The sequence below is a fragment of the Tachysurus vachellii genome, chromosome 9 (assembly GCF_030014155.1).
Source record: "Tachysurus vachellii isolate PV-2020 chromosome 9, HZAU_Pvac_v1, whole genome shotgun sequence".
Classification (NCBI taxonomy): Eukaryota; Metazoa; Chordata; class Actinopteri; order Siluriformes; family Bagridae; genus Tachysurus; species Tachysurus vachellii.
In genome coordinates, this window is record NC_083468.1 from 21,195,182 (window position 1) to 21,210,154 (window position 14,973).

At 36.5% G+C, this 14,973-nt stretch overlaps 1 protein-coding gene across 3 annotated transcripts in view; it reads left to right on the forward strand.

Annotated features, from left to right (window-relative positions):
* Positions 1-14,973, forward strand: part of LOC132851376 (voltage-dependent calcium channel subunit alpha-2/delta-1) — a 95,358-nt gene that overhangs the window by 61,883 nt on the left and 18,502 nt on the right. For all 3 annotated transcript variants that reach the window (XM_060878215.1, XM_060878213.1, XM_060878214.1), the window contains exons 18-24: positions 617-691; positions 7,474-7,545; positions 8,172-8,246; positions 8,371-8,432; positions 9,125-9,198; positions 13,683-13,743; positions 14,115-14,212. In XM_060878215.1, the coding sequence (XP_060734198.1) occupies positions 617-691; positions 7,474-7,545; positions 8,172-8,246; positions 8,371-8,432; positions 9,125-9,198; positions 13,683-13,743; positions 14,115-14,212 (517 nt within the window). The remainder of the gene's footprint in view (positions 1-616; positions 692-7,473; positions 7,546-8,171; positions 8,247-8,370; positions 8,433-9,124; positions 9,199-13,682; positions 13,744-14,114; positions 14,213-14,973) is intronic.

The window sequence follows — 14,973 nt, forward strand, 5'->3', positions numbered from 1 at the left end:
TCCTTTGACAAGAGTGGGAAAAAGAACGAGCTTGCGTAGTGAGGTCCTTTTACAGGAAGCTGTGTGAGGTGATACATTTAGTATTGAGATAGATAGATAGATAGATAGATAGATAGATAGATAGATAGATAGATAGATAGATAGATAGATAGATGTCCTTTATAATAAATGTTACTAAATAACTACATAATAATAGCCTATTGTTCTATGATCTGCTCTTATCTGACCTTCCTCCTTCTGCTTTTTCTCAGCAGACACACCCTGGAGAAGACATACGCTTTTTATGCTTACATTATGCATTACATAAGCATCTGCTTGTACTTAAGACTTGATTTGTAAATGGCTGTGATTTTCCATTAAGCTCTGAGGAGCATTTCCAGATGAACAGACACTGATGATTAGCACACATAGCTTGCACATGATTGACAGATTAGACCCATGTTGACTTGAGATCTTGGACAACGCTGATGCTCAGTGGGATTAAACAATACCTTAAAACAATTTCTCTGACTCCTGTGATTTAGGTCACGATGGTTGTCTTTCATTATAATGGTTATCACCTGAGTGGAAGTGCTCCTTACTATATCTCTTTCCGTCTTGTTTCTTTCTGCCTCAGATCGGTCCTAACGGATATTATTTTGCGATAGATCCCAACGGCTATGTGCTGCTCCATCCAAACCTCCAGCCTAAGGTACACGTTATTGCATTCTACTCACTGCTACATCAATTGTGCCAAAACCATATTTTTGATTGGGCTGTTTGTTTCATTCTGTCATATATATATATATATATATATATATATATATATATATATATATATATATCTTTTAAAGCTGTATCTCTTTTCATACTGTCTTCCTTTTTCCTGTTATATTTTAGTGTGTAAAACAAGCTTTATGAATAAGCTTAAATGTCATCATATAAATCTTGCCTCGACTGGGCACAAAAGCCAGACATGTTTCTATTGCTTTTCATTATTTAATTTTCCTTTTTGTGTAGATTTGATTTCTTTACATTGCCTCATCATTTAAAAAAGTTTTCAGCACCAGTGACAAGCGTTCTTATTGCCTCATTGATCTCAGACCCCAGCCATGATTTTGGAATGTATTACCATTTTTTTCTGGTACATGAATATATAATCAGAGCTTGGGTAGACCTCCATGAGTGCTTCTGAGCACATGTTTTGTGTGATGGATGTTTTTTTGTGCATAACCTTTGCAATTTGCCTGAAGTAATACACTATAAACTGGCAGTGAACTTGCATATATTTTTTTCTCAATTGATCCCAGCCATGTTCATATTGGTGCATAACTGTGGAATATTACGCTGCACATGCAGGGTGTTATGGAACATTGAAACGAAGCATATGTGATGAATACAAGAAAGAATGATGTCTAGGATACACGGGGGCCGCCTTTTATTCTCAGTGTCCGTGTAGAAAAAGGGGTATTTATCACTTCATCACTGCTAACTGTTGCCCAGTTATCAAACAGGACAATGCAAGGAAGACAAGCTGACACACGGTGAGGAATCTGCAAATAGCTTAAACTCGCTGTGCTTTAAACAAGTAAGACTGTGAGTTATGCCTGGGAGAGTATTTTAAACATCCAAGATTCCTCAGTTCTCTAAGCCACGTGTACCAGGGAAATCATGGCAGATGGTGCAGGGGTGCTGATATAATTTAGCATGCACAGGCAAGTGTGATGTTTGCTGTTAAATTCATAGTAGAATAACAATGCTCCAGGTCAAATATATGGAGAGGATTAACTTTTACCCAAACCAAGTCAAATCAAATAAACTGAACCGAGTTGCATAGACTCAGTTAATATAATTGAGTGTTATGACAGACTTTCATGTCCTTTAGAATTTTTTTACCCTCCAGCATTTAGATGAAAGAAAAATAGCCAAGACGCTGAAAGCCCCCTTCTCTGTCTCTTATCAGCATTCATCTGCACCGTATACCTTTTGAAAATAATCTTTAACACCAATGCACATCTCCTTATCTGTGATTATTTTTATATTGCTTTTTTTTTATTTATTTTTTTATAAAATGTTGGCTTTTAAACTGCCCAGGCTTTTCACCATGTCCAACAGAGGTGAATTTTTCCCAGCAGAATCTCATGTGTACTGCAGGCCAGGAGTTCAAAAGTGTTTACATTTTTTTCCCAGGAGCCATCGCTGATCAGTTCTGAAGACTTGATCTCAAATGATTTTCCGTGACCCGATATGGCCATGGGGTTTGCACACTGATTGAGTAAGACACATAGGCATGGATTGAATCTCTGAAGCACGGACGCTATACAGTACTTGACCTTGAGCAGGGCGGGTATTCAAGCACAAACACCTGAACCAACCAGAGGGTGCTACAGTACATTGACTGGAAATAGTTCAGCGTGCTGCACGAGTGTCCGGGAGTGAAGAACACAGGGGACGAATTTGTCTGAAATTTCAAGAAAGTCAGCACTCTGAGGAAAGTTTAGAGAATAGCTGTTTTATAGGACAGATTTGATTTTTATACTGATGAAATGGAAATGGCTTACACTCTCTTGGTGCCATTTAGCTTCACTGCACATGGGCATCTCTTCAAAGCTGTCTACTCTTTTAGGGTGTACATAGTAAAATGGGAATTATAGTTTCCATGCTGTTAGATGTTCCCAAAGCACGTTTAGTGTTTAAATGATATACAGATTCATTCTATCTGCTATGCTTTTTTTATTTTGAAAGAATTGACCATGTGTGTGTGTGTCAAGTCAAGTCAAGAGTCAAGACAAGAAGCTTTTATTGTCATTTTAACCATATACAGTATAGCTGGCACAGTACATAGTGACATGGAACAGTGCTTCTCCAGGACCATGGTGCTACATAAAACAACACAAAGCTACATAGAGCTAAGGACTGCAAGTAAGTTAGTCCTAGAGACATAAAGTGTGACGTGTGCAACGTAGTGCAAACAGGGCAAGACAAAAGACACTACAAGACAGGTTGTGCAGTGTCCATTCTGCACGTTATACAAAACATTGTGCAAAGGTAATGTGTTTGTAACATTGTGTGTGTTTATGTCTTGCATTAGAGGAGGATACATAATCGTCACATCAGATTAAATAACAAATACGCTGTAACTTTCCACGAGGTGAGACAACAGTAGACCGTAGCAAAATAGCTCATTCCAATTTTATTGGCACACTTCGTGAGTAACAATAAATAAACAGAAGTAATGCATTTGTTTTTAACATTTTCTTTAAAATATGGGCACCTCTACGAATTGGTGAAGCAGACAAGAGCATACAAGCTGTATTGATCTGAGACGGAAAGGTCAAAGAAAAGAGGAATCTATAACTCTGTGCAGAAATTTTTTTAACCATTCACACTACAGGGTTTTATATGGGGAAAAAATGGCCTCGTGAATTTTACTCTTTGTCACGCAACCATGTCCGCTGATGTGGATGTGTCTGATTGTTTTGAGCGTCTATGCTATCAAATGCACCTAGATTTTGAGTTTAAACAACCTGATACTTGGCCAAATCCATGAATCCATGAATCTTAACAAGAGCTCCTGGGCTAGCAGCATAATAGACTGAAGTGATTCAGTGTCATAGTTTAAAGTTGTGTATTTGGCTTTCTTCACTTCCATGAACGGTCAATAGGTTTGGTTTTTGGTCTTTGATTAAAACAACATTTTTGTTGTGATTCAAATAAAAGATTCAGGCGCTGAATTTTGTGGCAAGATTCTTATTGAATCTCTATTGGCATCTAAAATAGTCAATGAGCTCAAATAAAATGTTGTCCATTGTGCATTTTAACAATTATCGGTCACTTTCAAGGGGAATGACAATTTTTATTTTAAATATTTGCACCTTAGGTAGCAAAAATAGAATTTCATGAACAAAACCAGTTTGCATGTCTGTAAATTTTTTGTAAGGGGTGCCAATAATTTTCCACATTATTCTGTCATTACAGATTTACTACAAAATATTTATTATTATTATTATTATTATTATTATTATTATTATTATTATTATTATTATTATTATTATATCTTTAAACAAAAGAAAAAACAATGCTTAGAGAAAATATAAGTACTTTGTTTAATATTTTAAATAGATTTTTGAATCAATGTATAATTTTTAGTTTATACAATCAGTTTACTTCCTTTTCACAAAGGGTGCCAATAATTATAAAGCTGCCTGGAATTCTGTATCACTTCTATTGTAGACTGAACTGTGTCTGCATAAGTAGCATCACTAGCTTACCACTACATACCTTCTGAAGCTTTTTAGCGTTATCTTTCCCTTTAAAGGGCACAAACCCTGCTTATGTCTGAGTCTAAGCTTCTTTAGCCAGAGCTTTGAGCTACAGTCACATCATGTGTTTGTTAGTCAGGTGCAATTACCTTTGTGTTTTTACCCCAAGAGTATGCTTTTCAGATGATGTTCTAATATACATCTGTATTTATATAATTTAGACATTGTTTGGAAGAAAAACAACAATGTCAGTCACAGTCATTTTAAAACAGTAAAGCACAAAGGAGTCTTCATGCTGATTGGTCAGAAGTCCAATAGTCCTGGATGCAAGGCAAATCATGGGTTTATACAAAAATTCTGTTTCTGATACAGTATTCAAAAGGATGCATATGGAAGTTTTTTACATAAATGTATTTATTTATTCTGTTCTGGTCAGTAAGGATCGGCAGGATTAAGCGCAGTAGGGTCACTATTCTGTCTTTGACGATAAAGACATGTTTTTTATGCCGAGATCACTGGAAAATTAAGTCGCGTTCGCACCAATATAACTTTTGTTATGTCGAGATAACGAAAAAACTAAGTTGTGATCACAAGAAAACAAAGAAAAAATATAATAAGGGAAGGCTTCTTAGGACTTCCGTAAGACTTTAACATTTTTCTTAAACATTTAACGTTATATATGAAGACTTCAGTAAAGTGTCAGCACTTTAAGGTCAAGCTTTCATTCTTATCATTAAAACCCTGCTGTCAAAAGCAACAGATCACACCGCAAATCACTGTTTATTTCCTTAATGCTTATAAATATTCAAATTTGTTCTCTTTTTTAAATGAGAACTTGCTTCTTTGTAGTTATTTGAATGGGGCTGTCCAGTCATTGTTCATTAGGAAGAAGATGAAACATTTTGGTATTTCCTGTTATTGGTGTTGTGGTGTTTTGCAGTTTATATTCCTAATGATCTCATTGCAGCCTTATTTTCATCTTCATCTTCATGCTGAACAATAATTACTGTATATCCATTTCATGTTTCACCCGTTCAGTGCTCATGTTAAGTCTTACGAGTCTGGTTTACAGATTTGAGTCTGTTTTATCTCTGCAATGGTAACTCGCATGGATACAGATATAGATTTTAAACAACAAAGAGTCTTTAAAGCCCTGAATAATTTATGAATACATGGTATATATTATCTACATCTGGGCTATGCCCATCCTAATAAAATGTCATCACAATAACATTCTAGTGATGTGTTGAAGAGTGACATTCCCTTGTATTAGAGGGATTTGGGTAGGACATGGAGGAAGTTAAGGGAGTCTGGTTTAATTCTACTTTAAACAAATCGTTCCTTTTTCTGAGTTATTTCGGACTATTATTTCTGGGCATTTCAGCATGGATAATATTCTAACTAAATTTTAGCCACAATGAAAGAATGTTTACACAAAGCTCTATCAATGTACATTACTGGATTTATTAACTGTATTGCGTGTGGTTGATTCAGGGATGTTAAACATTTGATTTTTTTTTTTTTTTTTTTTGGGACTGATAAGAAGATCTAATACTTATACACGCTATGGATAAGAGCTTCTGAGCCTTTTTCTATTGAAACCTAATGAGCTCATTTTTTGCCTACTGTACCTGAATTTTTTTTTGTACATGATGCCATTTTAAAGCACTATGTAAAAGATACCTGTATTGTATACATATAAGATTATACATAAAATCCATAATCAATGTGCATATGATCAAATGCATGCATAATAAGACAAAGTCACACGCTAACATCGTATCGTAAAGACACGTACGGGTGGCTGAGGAAGATCGACACGTGTAGTTGACGTGTCAGTCACGTTTAACATATTTAGCTCCGAACATTGAGGAGGGGGGTTTTTGGGGGGCGGGTTGGGGTGGGCAGTTGTAGCGAACATGGTGACCTCAAGACTTTGATATTGTCCCTTTGCTGTGCCTGTCTCTCATTACTCGCTCTGCTTTCATATCCAGCCCTGCCTGCTCACTCACTCTCTTTGATTCTCTATTCCCCTTTAAGCTGCCTTTCCCCCCCTCAAACCTTTTCTTTTTGCCCTTCTTTTAATACATAATTTCTTAATTATTATTTTTTTACATTTTTTTTCCTTTTCCAGGTCTAAATCAATAAAATCAATTAAAGTTATTTGAAATTAAATAATAACAACAGTTCACTAGATAAAGGTAGAGAGACTTGATGCTGGAATAGAGACAGTGATATGCATCATAATGCTGTTCAGGACATGAGATGACTTCTAAATAAAACATTTTCTGGAAATAATACTGTAGGTATGGAAATGAAAATCATTCACAAGCTCTCTTTATCATAGTGACTCTGAGTTATTGTTTGAAATTCAACATTGTTATTAATGTGCTGAAATAGTAAATCACTCTGGCAATGTGTGATCGTATGACAAGTGGAAATTTAAGAAAATTGATTTGGTGAAATTGTGTGAAATGGAATATCAATCAAAATGCTTTCTTTCTTTCTTTCTTTGATAATTTGCATGGTTTTTTTTTTTTGTACTTTTATTTTTATCTTCAACATCCTTATCTATATCCATTTGCATGCTTGATCTATTGTCTGCCTGAAGTAAGAATCTAACACTTTTATCTTCACTAGTTTGTAGCTCTCACTTCATTATGAGGCTCCACAAGTAACTAAATACACATTATGCACTTTATGTATCCCAAAGACCAAACATTGAAGTCTGAAAATTAGAGATTTATAATCCAGTAGTGACTATAAGATTTATTGTTTGGTCCTCTGAAAACACATTTATTACTGAAAATGCATAATGTATATTTCATGAATGCAGCTATTTTATAATGAGTCCTTTAGCTTATTTCATTATTCTGTGAACACCTAAGATAACATTAAACCCTTTGGGGTATTAAACTTAGCGGTAGTGCCCGGGCCTCTATTAGTTTTTATGGAGCATATCCGCAAAAAGCTGAATACAGATTTCCCTTTTTTAATGCAACAGCAACAGAATATAACTTAGAATATACTGTAATAAGAAAATAACTTATTAGCACATCTTCTGGATTCTGAGATAAAACAGACCTGTTTGAAGGTCTGTGAAAGGTTTGGTTTGTAAATGTACTTTTCAGCAATATTATTTGTTTCCGATCAGCAGTATTTTTGAGTTTATGTTCTGTTCTGTAGTAGCTTATTGTTTCCATTTATTAATCTGATTGTCATGTTTTGTTAGAATCCTAAATTTCAGGAGCCTGTCACTCTGGACTTTCTGGATGCTGAACTAGAAAATGATATTAAAGTCCAGGTACACACACACATACTGTATACACACACACACATATACACTCAGTAAGAGTGTGAGACATTAAGGAATAATAGTTGCTAGATGAATAAATTTCAGACAATTCAGTGCACAAAAATTATTACAGACCCCATACTCAGGAGTTTTTATGGTGTGGCAATTGTGGCATTTTTAAAAAGAGTTAAAAAGTGTATAGTAAATCTCACAGTGGTACTGCTGCTTTTTGCTGTTCCATGGACCGTGGGTGATATGTGGTACGTGGGTGTCCTCCTGAATTTAGATAAACAGTGCGGCGTAACAACAGGGTGTTCACGCTTGAAAGCATAGCTCTATTTCTTTGAAAACCACATCTAAATGCACAAAATTGTTCCGGAACAAATTAAACTAGACCATAACTGGGAAATGAAAAATATTGTTGTCAACATTTTCTATAACACAATAATTGACCCTGACACCGGGCAGCCTTATGGGACACACTGGACTAATGAAGTGTACTCTATATTTGAAATGCTTTTAGAGAAAACAAAAATCTGTTGTTAAGATTATAGAGCTTCTGTTGTGCCTTAAATAATTCAGCACTATATATATATAGTGATGAATCAATTGAATACTTGTTAAATCTGTTTTAGATAAGAACCATGATGATTGACAGGACTGCTGGTGATAAGAAGAAGATTGAGACACTGGTCAAATCTCAGGACGAGGTTTGTGAAGATTCAGCATGATATTATATATATATAATTATTATTATTATTATTATTATTATTATTATTATTATTATTATTATTATTATATTTATTTTATCCGTTTTATTCTTTTTGCTGTCAGAGATACATTGATCGAGGAGTTAGGACTTACACATGGGTACCAGTCAATGGCACAGACTACAGGTATGTTTAGACAGGACTTTTCCATCTATTGCTTGGTAAGTCCATTTGTCTTGACATAAACATTGATTTGTTAGCTTAAAGGGCAACCACTTAGCTAATAGACTACAGTAAATAATTCAACACTTCAGAATTCAATATTATGCAAATCCTCCAAGATTTTGGACATGATATTTGGATATATTTCATTTTATAAACACTAATTATTAAACATACAAAAAGAAGATTTCTTTATGGATTTCTTGACAGAATACTAGCTTCCCAAAAAGGTCCTGCTTGAGACCTTGAGTCTGTAATAGCAGAACAAGCTGTTGTAGGGTCCTACATAGTCATTCCCCAGGATGTCAAACTAGGAAACGATATAAGAATGTCTTGGAAGAATGGTGTTCATTCCTGCAGTACACTTCCAGAGACTTGTATAATCTATGCCAAGACACACATCTGTATGTTATATCATAAAATAACTTCTAAGGCAACCACAATGTATTTGTAACCATTTTGTGCAATAACGTGCTGTGACTTTTAAAGACTTTTTATAAAACCTTCAAACCTGTGGTTATTATTAGAATGGTGGATTTTTTAAGCTCTTGGAATGACTGTTTACTTCACAACAAGCAAATTATGCACGAAATTGCTAATAAATCTGAATTTCCCTTTAATGCTCTATATAATCTGTGTACCTGTGTGTTCTATAGTTTGGCCTTGGTTTTGCCCGAGTACAACTTGCACTACATCCAAGCAAACCTAGGGGACATAAATCAAGCCATGTGTGAGTATAAGTGACTGTTTGGAGTGATTTTAGTCTACCACTTCTCTGCTCCTCAGTAGGGTGTACAATCTCAGCTTTTTTATTTTTCTTATTAGAATTGCACTTGCTTTTTATACTTAATACCTGGCCTAAATAATAATCTATCCAATGCTGCCAGTCATTACAGGCTCAGTTAGTTTTGTACACCTGCAATCATCATGTCCTTTAAATGATACCTTAGAAAAAAAATTGTGAAAATCAGCCGATATATGTGAGCATCCGTCAAATGTAACAGGATGCGCTTTTGCTAGCTCGGATTCAAGATAAGGTAGCCTGTATGTTTCAGAGCAAAGGATTCTACTGAAGATGCTTTTTTATATAGAAGATTTTTCCATGCAAATCCAAATTTGAGAAGGCTGAATTGATTACTCAAGGCCTTTTAATTCAGTATGCTAAAGTATATCGTGCAGAAACAAGGCAAAAGTTTCCTGTTGCCCCAGAACATATGCTTTATATGCTTTATGATATTTAATGTATGCCTACCAAGTACTTCAATTCGAAGTTGTACCCTTTGGCATCTCTTTAGGAGTTTCTGAGATGTATATACTGTAAGCAGTCCTGTCTTCCCTGAGTGTTAGAGACAACATGTTTTTTCTTATAGGGTTTAGCAAGGTCACTTTGTGTGGTAATAGATTCTGTTGGGGATGCTAGGGTTATTGATATGGACCGTATTTCCCTTGGGCTTGATGGATCAAATAGTGGTTTGGAAGTGTGCATGAGACTACGGCTATACAAAAAGCCACAAGGCACATGTCCTCACCTTAGGGAGCAGGGCATAACCTTAGCTTGCTGAAAAGGCAAGGCTTTTTGTGGGGAAAAAGGCCCCCTTGTGAGCAGTGCCCTATCAGTGCGAGACAGTCAAAACAGACATCCCCTTTACCTCTTGCAAAGTTACATGGGCACATGAGATTCTGCGCTGTCATCGCTGTAGTCTGGGTTTGTTTCCCAATCAGGGAAACCATGCATTCTAGGTCTGTGGTGGATTAATGGTTAAGGGTCTGGAATACTGATCAGAAGGGATGGGGTTCAAACCCCAGCACTGCCGAGCTGCTGCTGTGAGGCCCTTTAACAAGAACCTCAACTCTCCGCTACAGGGGTGCTGAAACTTGACTAACTCTGCACTCAACAAGCTTGAATATGTCAAGAAAAGAATTTCACATAGCTGTGACCAAAAAAAAAGTTTCTTTGGATGGATTTTAGAATGGTCGACCAGGCCCTGTTTTATTCATGTAATATTTTTACTGGCCTTTGTCAATCGTTACAGTAACAAAAGGTTAAATGGCTTTCTCAAACTTCCAGAAAAACTACTTAGGTACAGTAGACCGATCCATTGTAGCCTCACTAATAGAAACTTGTCTACCAGATCTGTACACTGGTGCAGTGGATTCTGTGCAGAGATCATATACATCTAGAAAAGTATAATCTGTACACAGAAGTTGTAACCAAGACCTGTGAAATGTTTGGCAAAACACAAGTTGATCTCTTTTATGTTTCCAAGTCCAATGTTTCCAGTGGATCCAGACACTGTGCTGGGACAGGATGCATGGATTTAATGACTTCTCCATATACAGTGGCCATTTTTACATCACTGTTGCTGATTCTGATTCTTCAATACAAAGCAATGCTCATTATCAGAAGCAATGGTTTTCTACCTGAGCAGATAAAAGTGATACATTTTGAATAGGGAGTTTGGACCTTTCAGCCAGGTCACCTGGTACCTGTGTAATTAACACTTTGAAATTAACTGAGAATTGTGATTTAGCAGTCCAGGAACTACTACTGAACATGGGTGTTGTATGGTGTTGTTGGAGGCTGTTCACTCATTGTGCGTTCCTCATTCCAGTTCCCAATAAGAGACACTAACTTTATTTCCGGAATTGGTAGAAAGTAGCCAGATCCCATGTACCCAAAAGTTGAACATGATGGCAAATGCACTATGTATATAATCTTTCTGGAAGCATATAGATTTAAAACATCCTTCTGAAATAGATGAAGTGCCTGTATTCACAACGGTATTTACCGTGTGTTAAAGTCCCTTGAGGAGCATCTATATAAGCTATTTAGACAGGCAGCTATTCCATCTTCAGGAGAGCTTTTCATCTTTCACAATAGTGCTCCCTCGTCTCAGCGGAGTCTGACCCACTGAGTGGTGGTGGTGGACATCATCATTGCAAACATTATCTCCTTTTTATGGGTGTTAATTTGATGTGTGTCTCTTGTGTCTGAGCTGCTGCTACCTGGGTGGGAAAATGCACATTCTCCAGGTTTAAAGTTGAATATTGTCCTTCCTGATGGAATGAGCTGCAGTTATATGCTGCAGTTGGGGTCAGTTGGGGAGAGATGCGTGCTTGTCAGTATCTGCATTGAAATTTCAGTTCACTTTGCTAGATTTTAAATTTGTACTAGTTTTGGCATATCAAATGCGTGCTTAATCACAGGTGCCATACTATTATCTCTGTGGTATATGAGCCGTCATTTTTCCATTCACTTTGCACAATCTTGATATAGATCAGCATTTCCCTTTTGAAAAAAGCATAATAGTGGCTAAATTTAGACATCTCCTGCCAATCGGCAGCAAGTTTGTATATGTGATTGATGATTCAGGAGTGTATTGCAGATGTGCATGGATGAGCTATGTCTCTTTGTGTCTCTGTCACACTGCCTGTCTCCCCTTCTCTCCTTTACTGTAAGTCAGACAAGCGCATATTTATGATGTTGTAAAGGCCCAGGTGAAGATGGAGCAGAGGGTGTAGAATAGGGTCATGTCTCTGTGTGTTTCCTCTCAGGCTTTGTGGTTCTCTACAGATCTCCTGGATGGTTTAAAAGCCTGAATGAATGCTCCATGAGCTCCAGGGGGCTCGTTTAGCTGAGTTGAAAGAAAATAGTGAAGCTTAGACACGCTCTCCAAGAGATGTTTGGCTCTGGAGAGTTGTGCAGAGTAATGAGAAGAACATGTGAACAGAAAGCATTGTGAACATTGCTTCTCATGAGCATTGTAGCTTTGTTCATGTAATTATTGTAATACCCAATAATACTATAGTATTACAGTAATGTGTTAGCTGAGTCTCTTTATTTGTAGGAAAATATATAAACCAAAATAAACAAATAAAGATATTGTAGTAAAAAAGCACAAACAGCAGATTCAAGTGTGGAAATGCCACTGTTGTCTTTGACATACAGTATATCATACACTCTAGAGGAGCTCATGAACAGACATACACATACAGTACCTACCCCTGCTGAGCAAAATCTTATAAACATGTCTAATTGCATGTGGGTTCAGGTAAATCTGGTAATATTAAGCAGCGAGTGCAGCGTCTTGTCATTACGTGTTGTCTGATCATAGGATTACTTCAATCATGGCTCCATTATGCATAGCGATGAAAGAGTAGGTTTATGGGGATTTTGGAGCTAGTCTAAGCTTTAAGTATATATGATCATGTACAAATGGTCTTTATAAAGAGTTAAAGGAATTGTTTATATTGTATACTAAAAAGTAGGTTTTAGTTTAAGACAGGCATACAGAGTTTATTCAATATGTGCAATGGACTTTGTACCTATTGTTCGCTTAAAAACTTTACTTTACTTTACTTTAAATGCTTTACTATTATGCTTGCAAAAAAAAAGATCTTTTAAATAAATAATACTGTATATGCAGTCATCCAACCAGCAGGAAAAAAAAATCAACCCACGGTTTTTAACCCTGCACGATCCCTTGATCTAGAACTTGTTGAACTTAAAAAGGTTCAGGATGGTTCTATTTTTTTCCTTTTTTTTTTTTGCTGCTGTCTGGTGATTTCTGGGCACTGTCTTAATGCCATTTTGTCTCCGTTGCTATACTGTATGTGTTGAAAGAAGGGATTAGAATTTGTCTTTGCTCATCTCCCTCCAGCTGTTACTTTACACCATCTTTATTTGAAAGGCAGTTGCTTGGCTTCAGAAGAACTCCTGTGTCAGATCTGCATGCTTTATATGCAATGACGTGTTGAAATATAGTGTTCACAATACAGATTGGTTCATAACTCTGTCTTTCTCTCTCCTGGGTAACCTGTGGGATTTACACTGTAGGGCACAAGGGCAAGTACAGTGCTTCTGTCATGTCTGTCTCTTCCTGTTCTTCTTTTTTTCCCACCTTTTTTTTATCTTTCCACATGTTTGCATGTCTCACTTATCCTTTACATACGCCAAATGGCATGATATGAAATGTGCATGTGAGAGAGCGTTCTTCACCTTTTTAGTACTATTGGTTATAGCACTACTAATCATGCACATTAAATCAATTGCTTGTCTTATGAATTCCAGTTGGTGTTACTGTCACTGTTTTGCGTTTAGTTATCTGCTGCATGTGGATCTTTTGGATATTGCATTTGCGTGACAGTTAACATTAAGTATTATGGCAGAAGTGACATCTGAGGTTCTGACCTGCCTCACCTCTTTTTCTACAGTCTTAGATACTATGCAAGTGGAGAAATTTGAGGATTATGGCTACACCTTTATAGCACCCAGGTAGGTCTCTCTTCTTACCTCATTCTTATACGCAAACACACACAGAGACCTGAAGGCAAGTATCGACCTCCCATAGCTTTAGCAGTGTTAGGTTTATCCGAACAGTGTTCAGAGTGTATTGATGATTGAAGGCTAATAATTTTAGACATTATAGCTGTTAGATATGCCCTTTGTTCTTTGTTTTTTTTTTTCTGCCTAAAATTTTAATCATACATTCAAGAATTTATATAGCATCAACAAAGTACATAAATCTGATTGATGCATGTAGTGAACATCTATTTATAATATCTAAGTTAATTGGTTATTCTTGGCACTAGTTATTTGCTTTTGACTTTGTTTGTGTTGAATAAACTTATGATGACATTGTGTAGGGAATATTGCCAAGACCTGAAACTCTCCACCAACAACACTCAGTTCCTCATTGACGTGAACCAGTACATCGACAAGAGAACGCCCAATGACCCAATGTGTAAGTGCGTAGTTTATATCCGATAGGCATTCGTGTGATAACCCAGAAGTCAGTTTTAACATCCTGAGAAATGTATCACCTTGACAACACTCAGTGAAACACGGTGGTGTAAGCACCCTGTTATAGTGCAGGCTTTTCAATCAGCAGGGTTCATGAAACTGGTCAGGGGTAAAAGAAAAACATGGATAGATTCAGATATCAGGACGATGTTTTCCAAGCATATACTTTAGACCCAAATAAGTTACATGAAATCATGATGGAATACAGTGATGAAACTTAACTCTCCTAATAAAACTCACCTTGATGTTAGATCACATCACCGTTACATAAGCCCTCTCTGAAATCATTATCAAAGCTCTGATATATTTACAACCCTAAAGTGTGTAAATCGATAAATGATCTCATGCTTTTAGAGATGAGTGTCTTTTTTCTTATAGTTGCTTAGTCAGATGCTTTCCCAGTCAAGTGATGTCACTGTGTGTCTTGTTCACTCAATGTGAAGGTGACCCTGGAGTGCACTGATTGAAATTAGCCTCTGTGATTGATTAGTCTGGTCTGGGACATTAGTCCTGTCTCTGTTACCCTTTTGCTCAGCTTCTAATGAGTCACTGCTTATCCTGACTTGGGTTTCTGCTATCTCATACATATTCGTCACTGGCCAGAGCAAAGTGGCTTCAATCATTGCCATGCCAAGTCATGTATACATCTTTGTGCAGAAAAACATAAAAAAAAAAAATCAAATAAATAAAATAAAATGAATA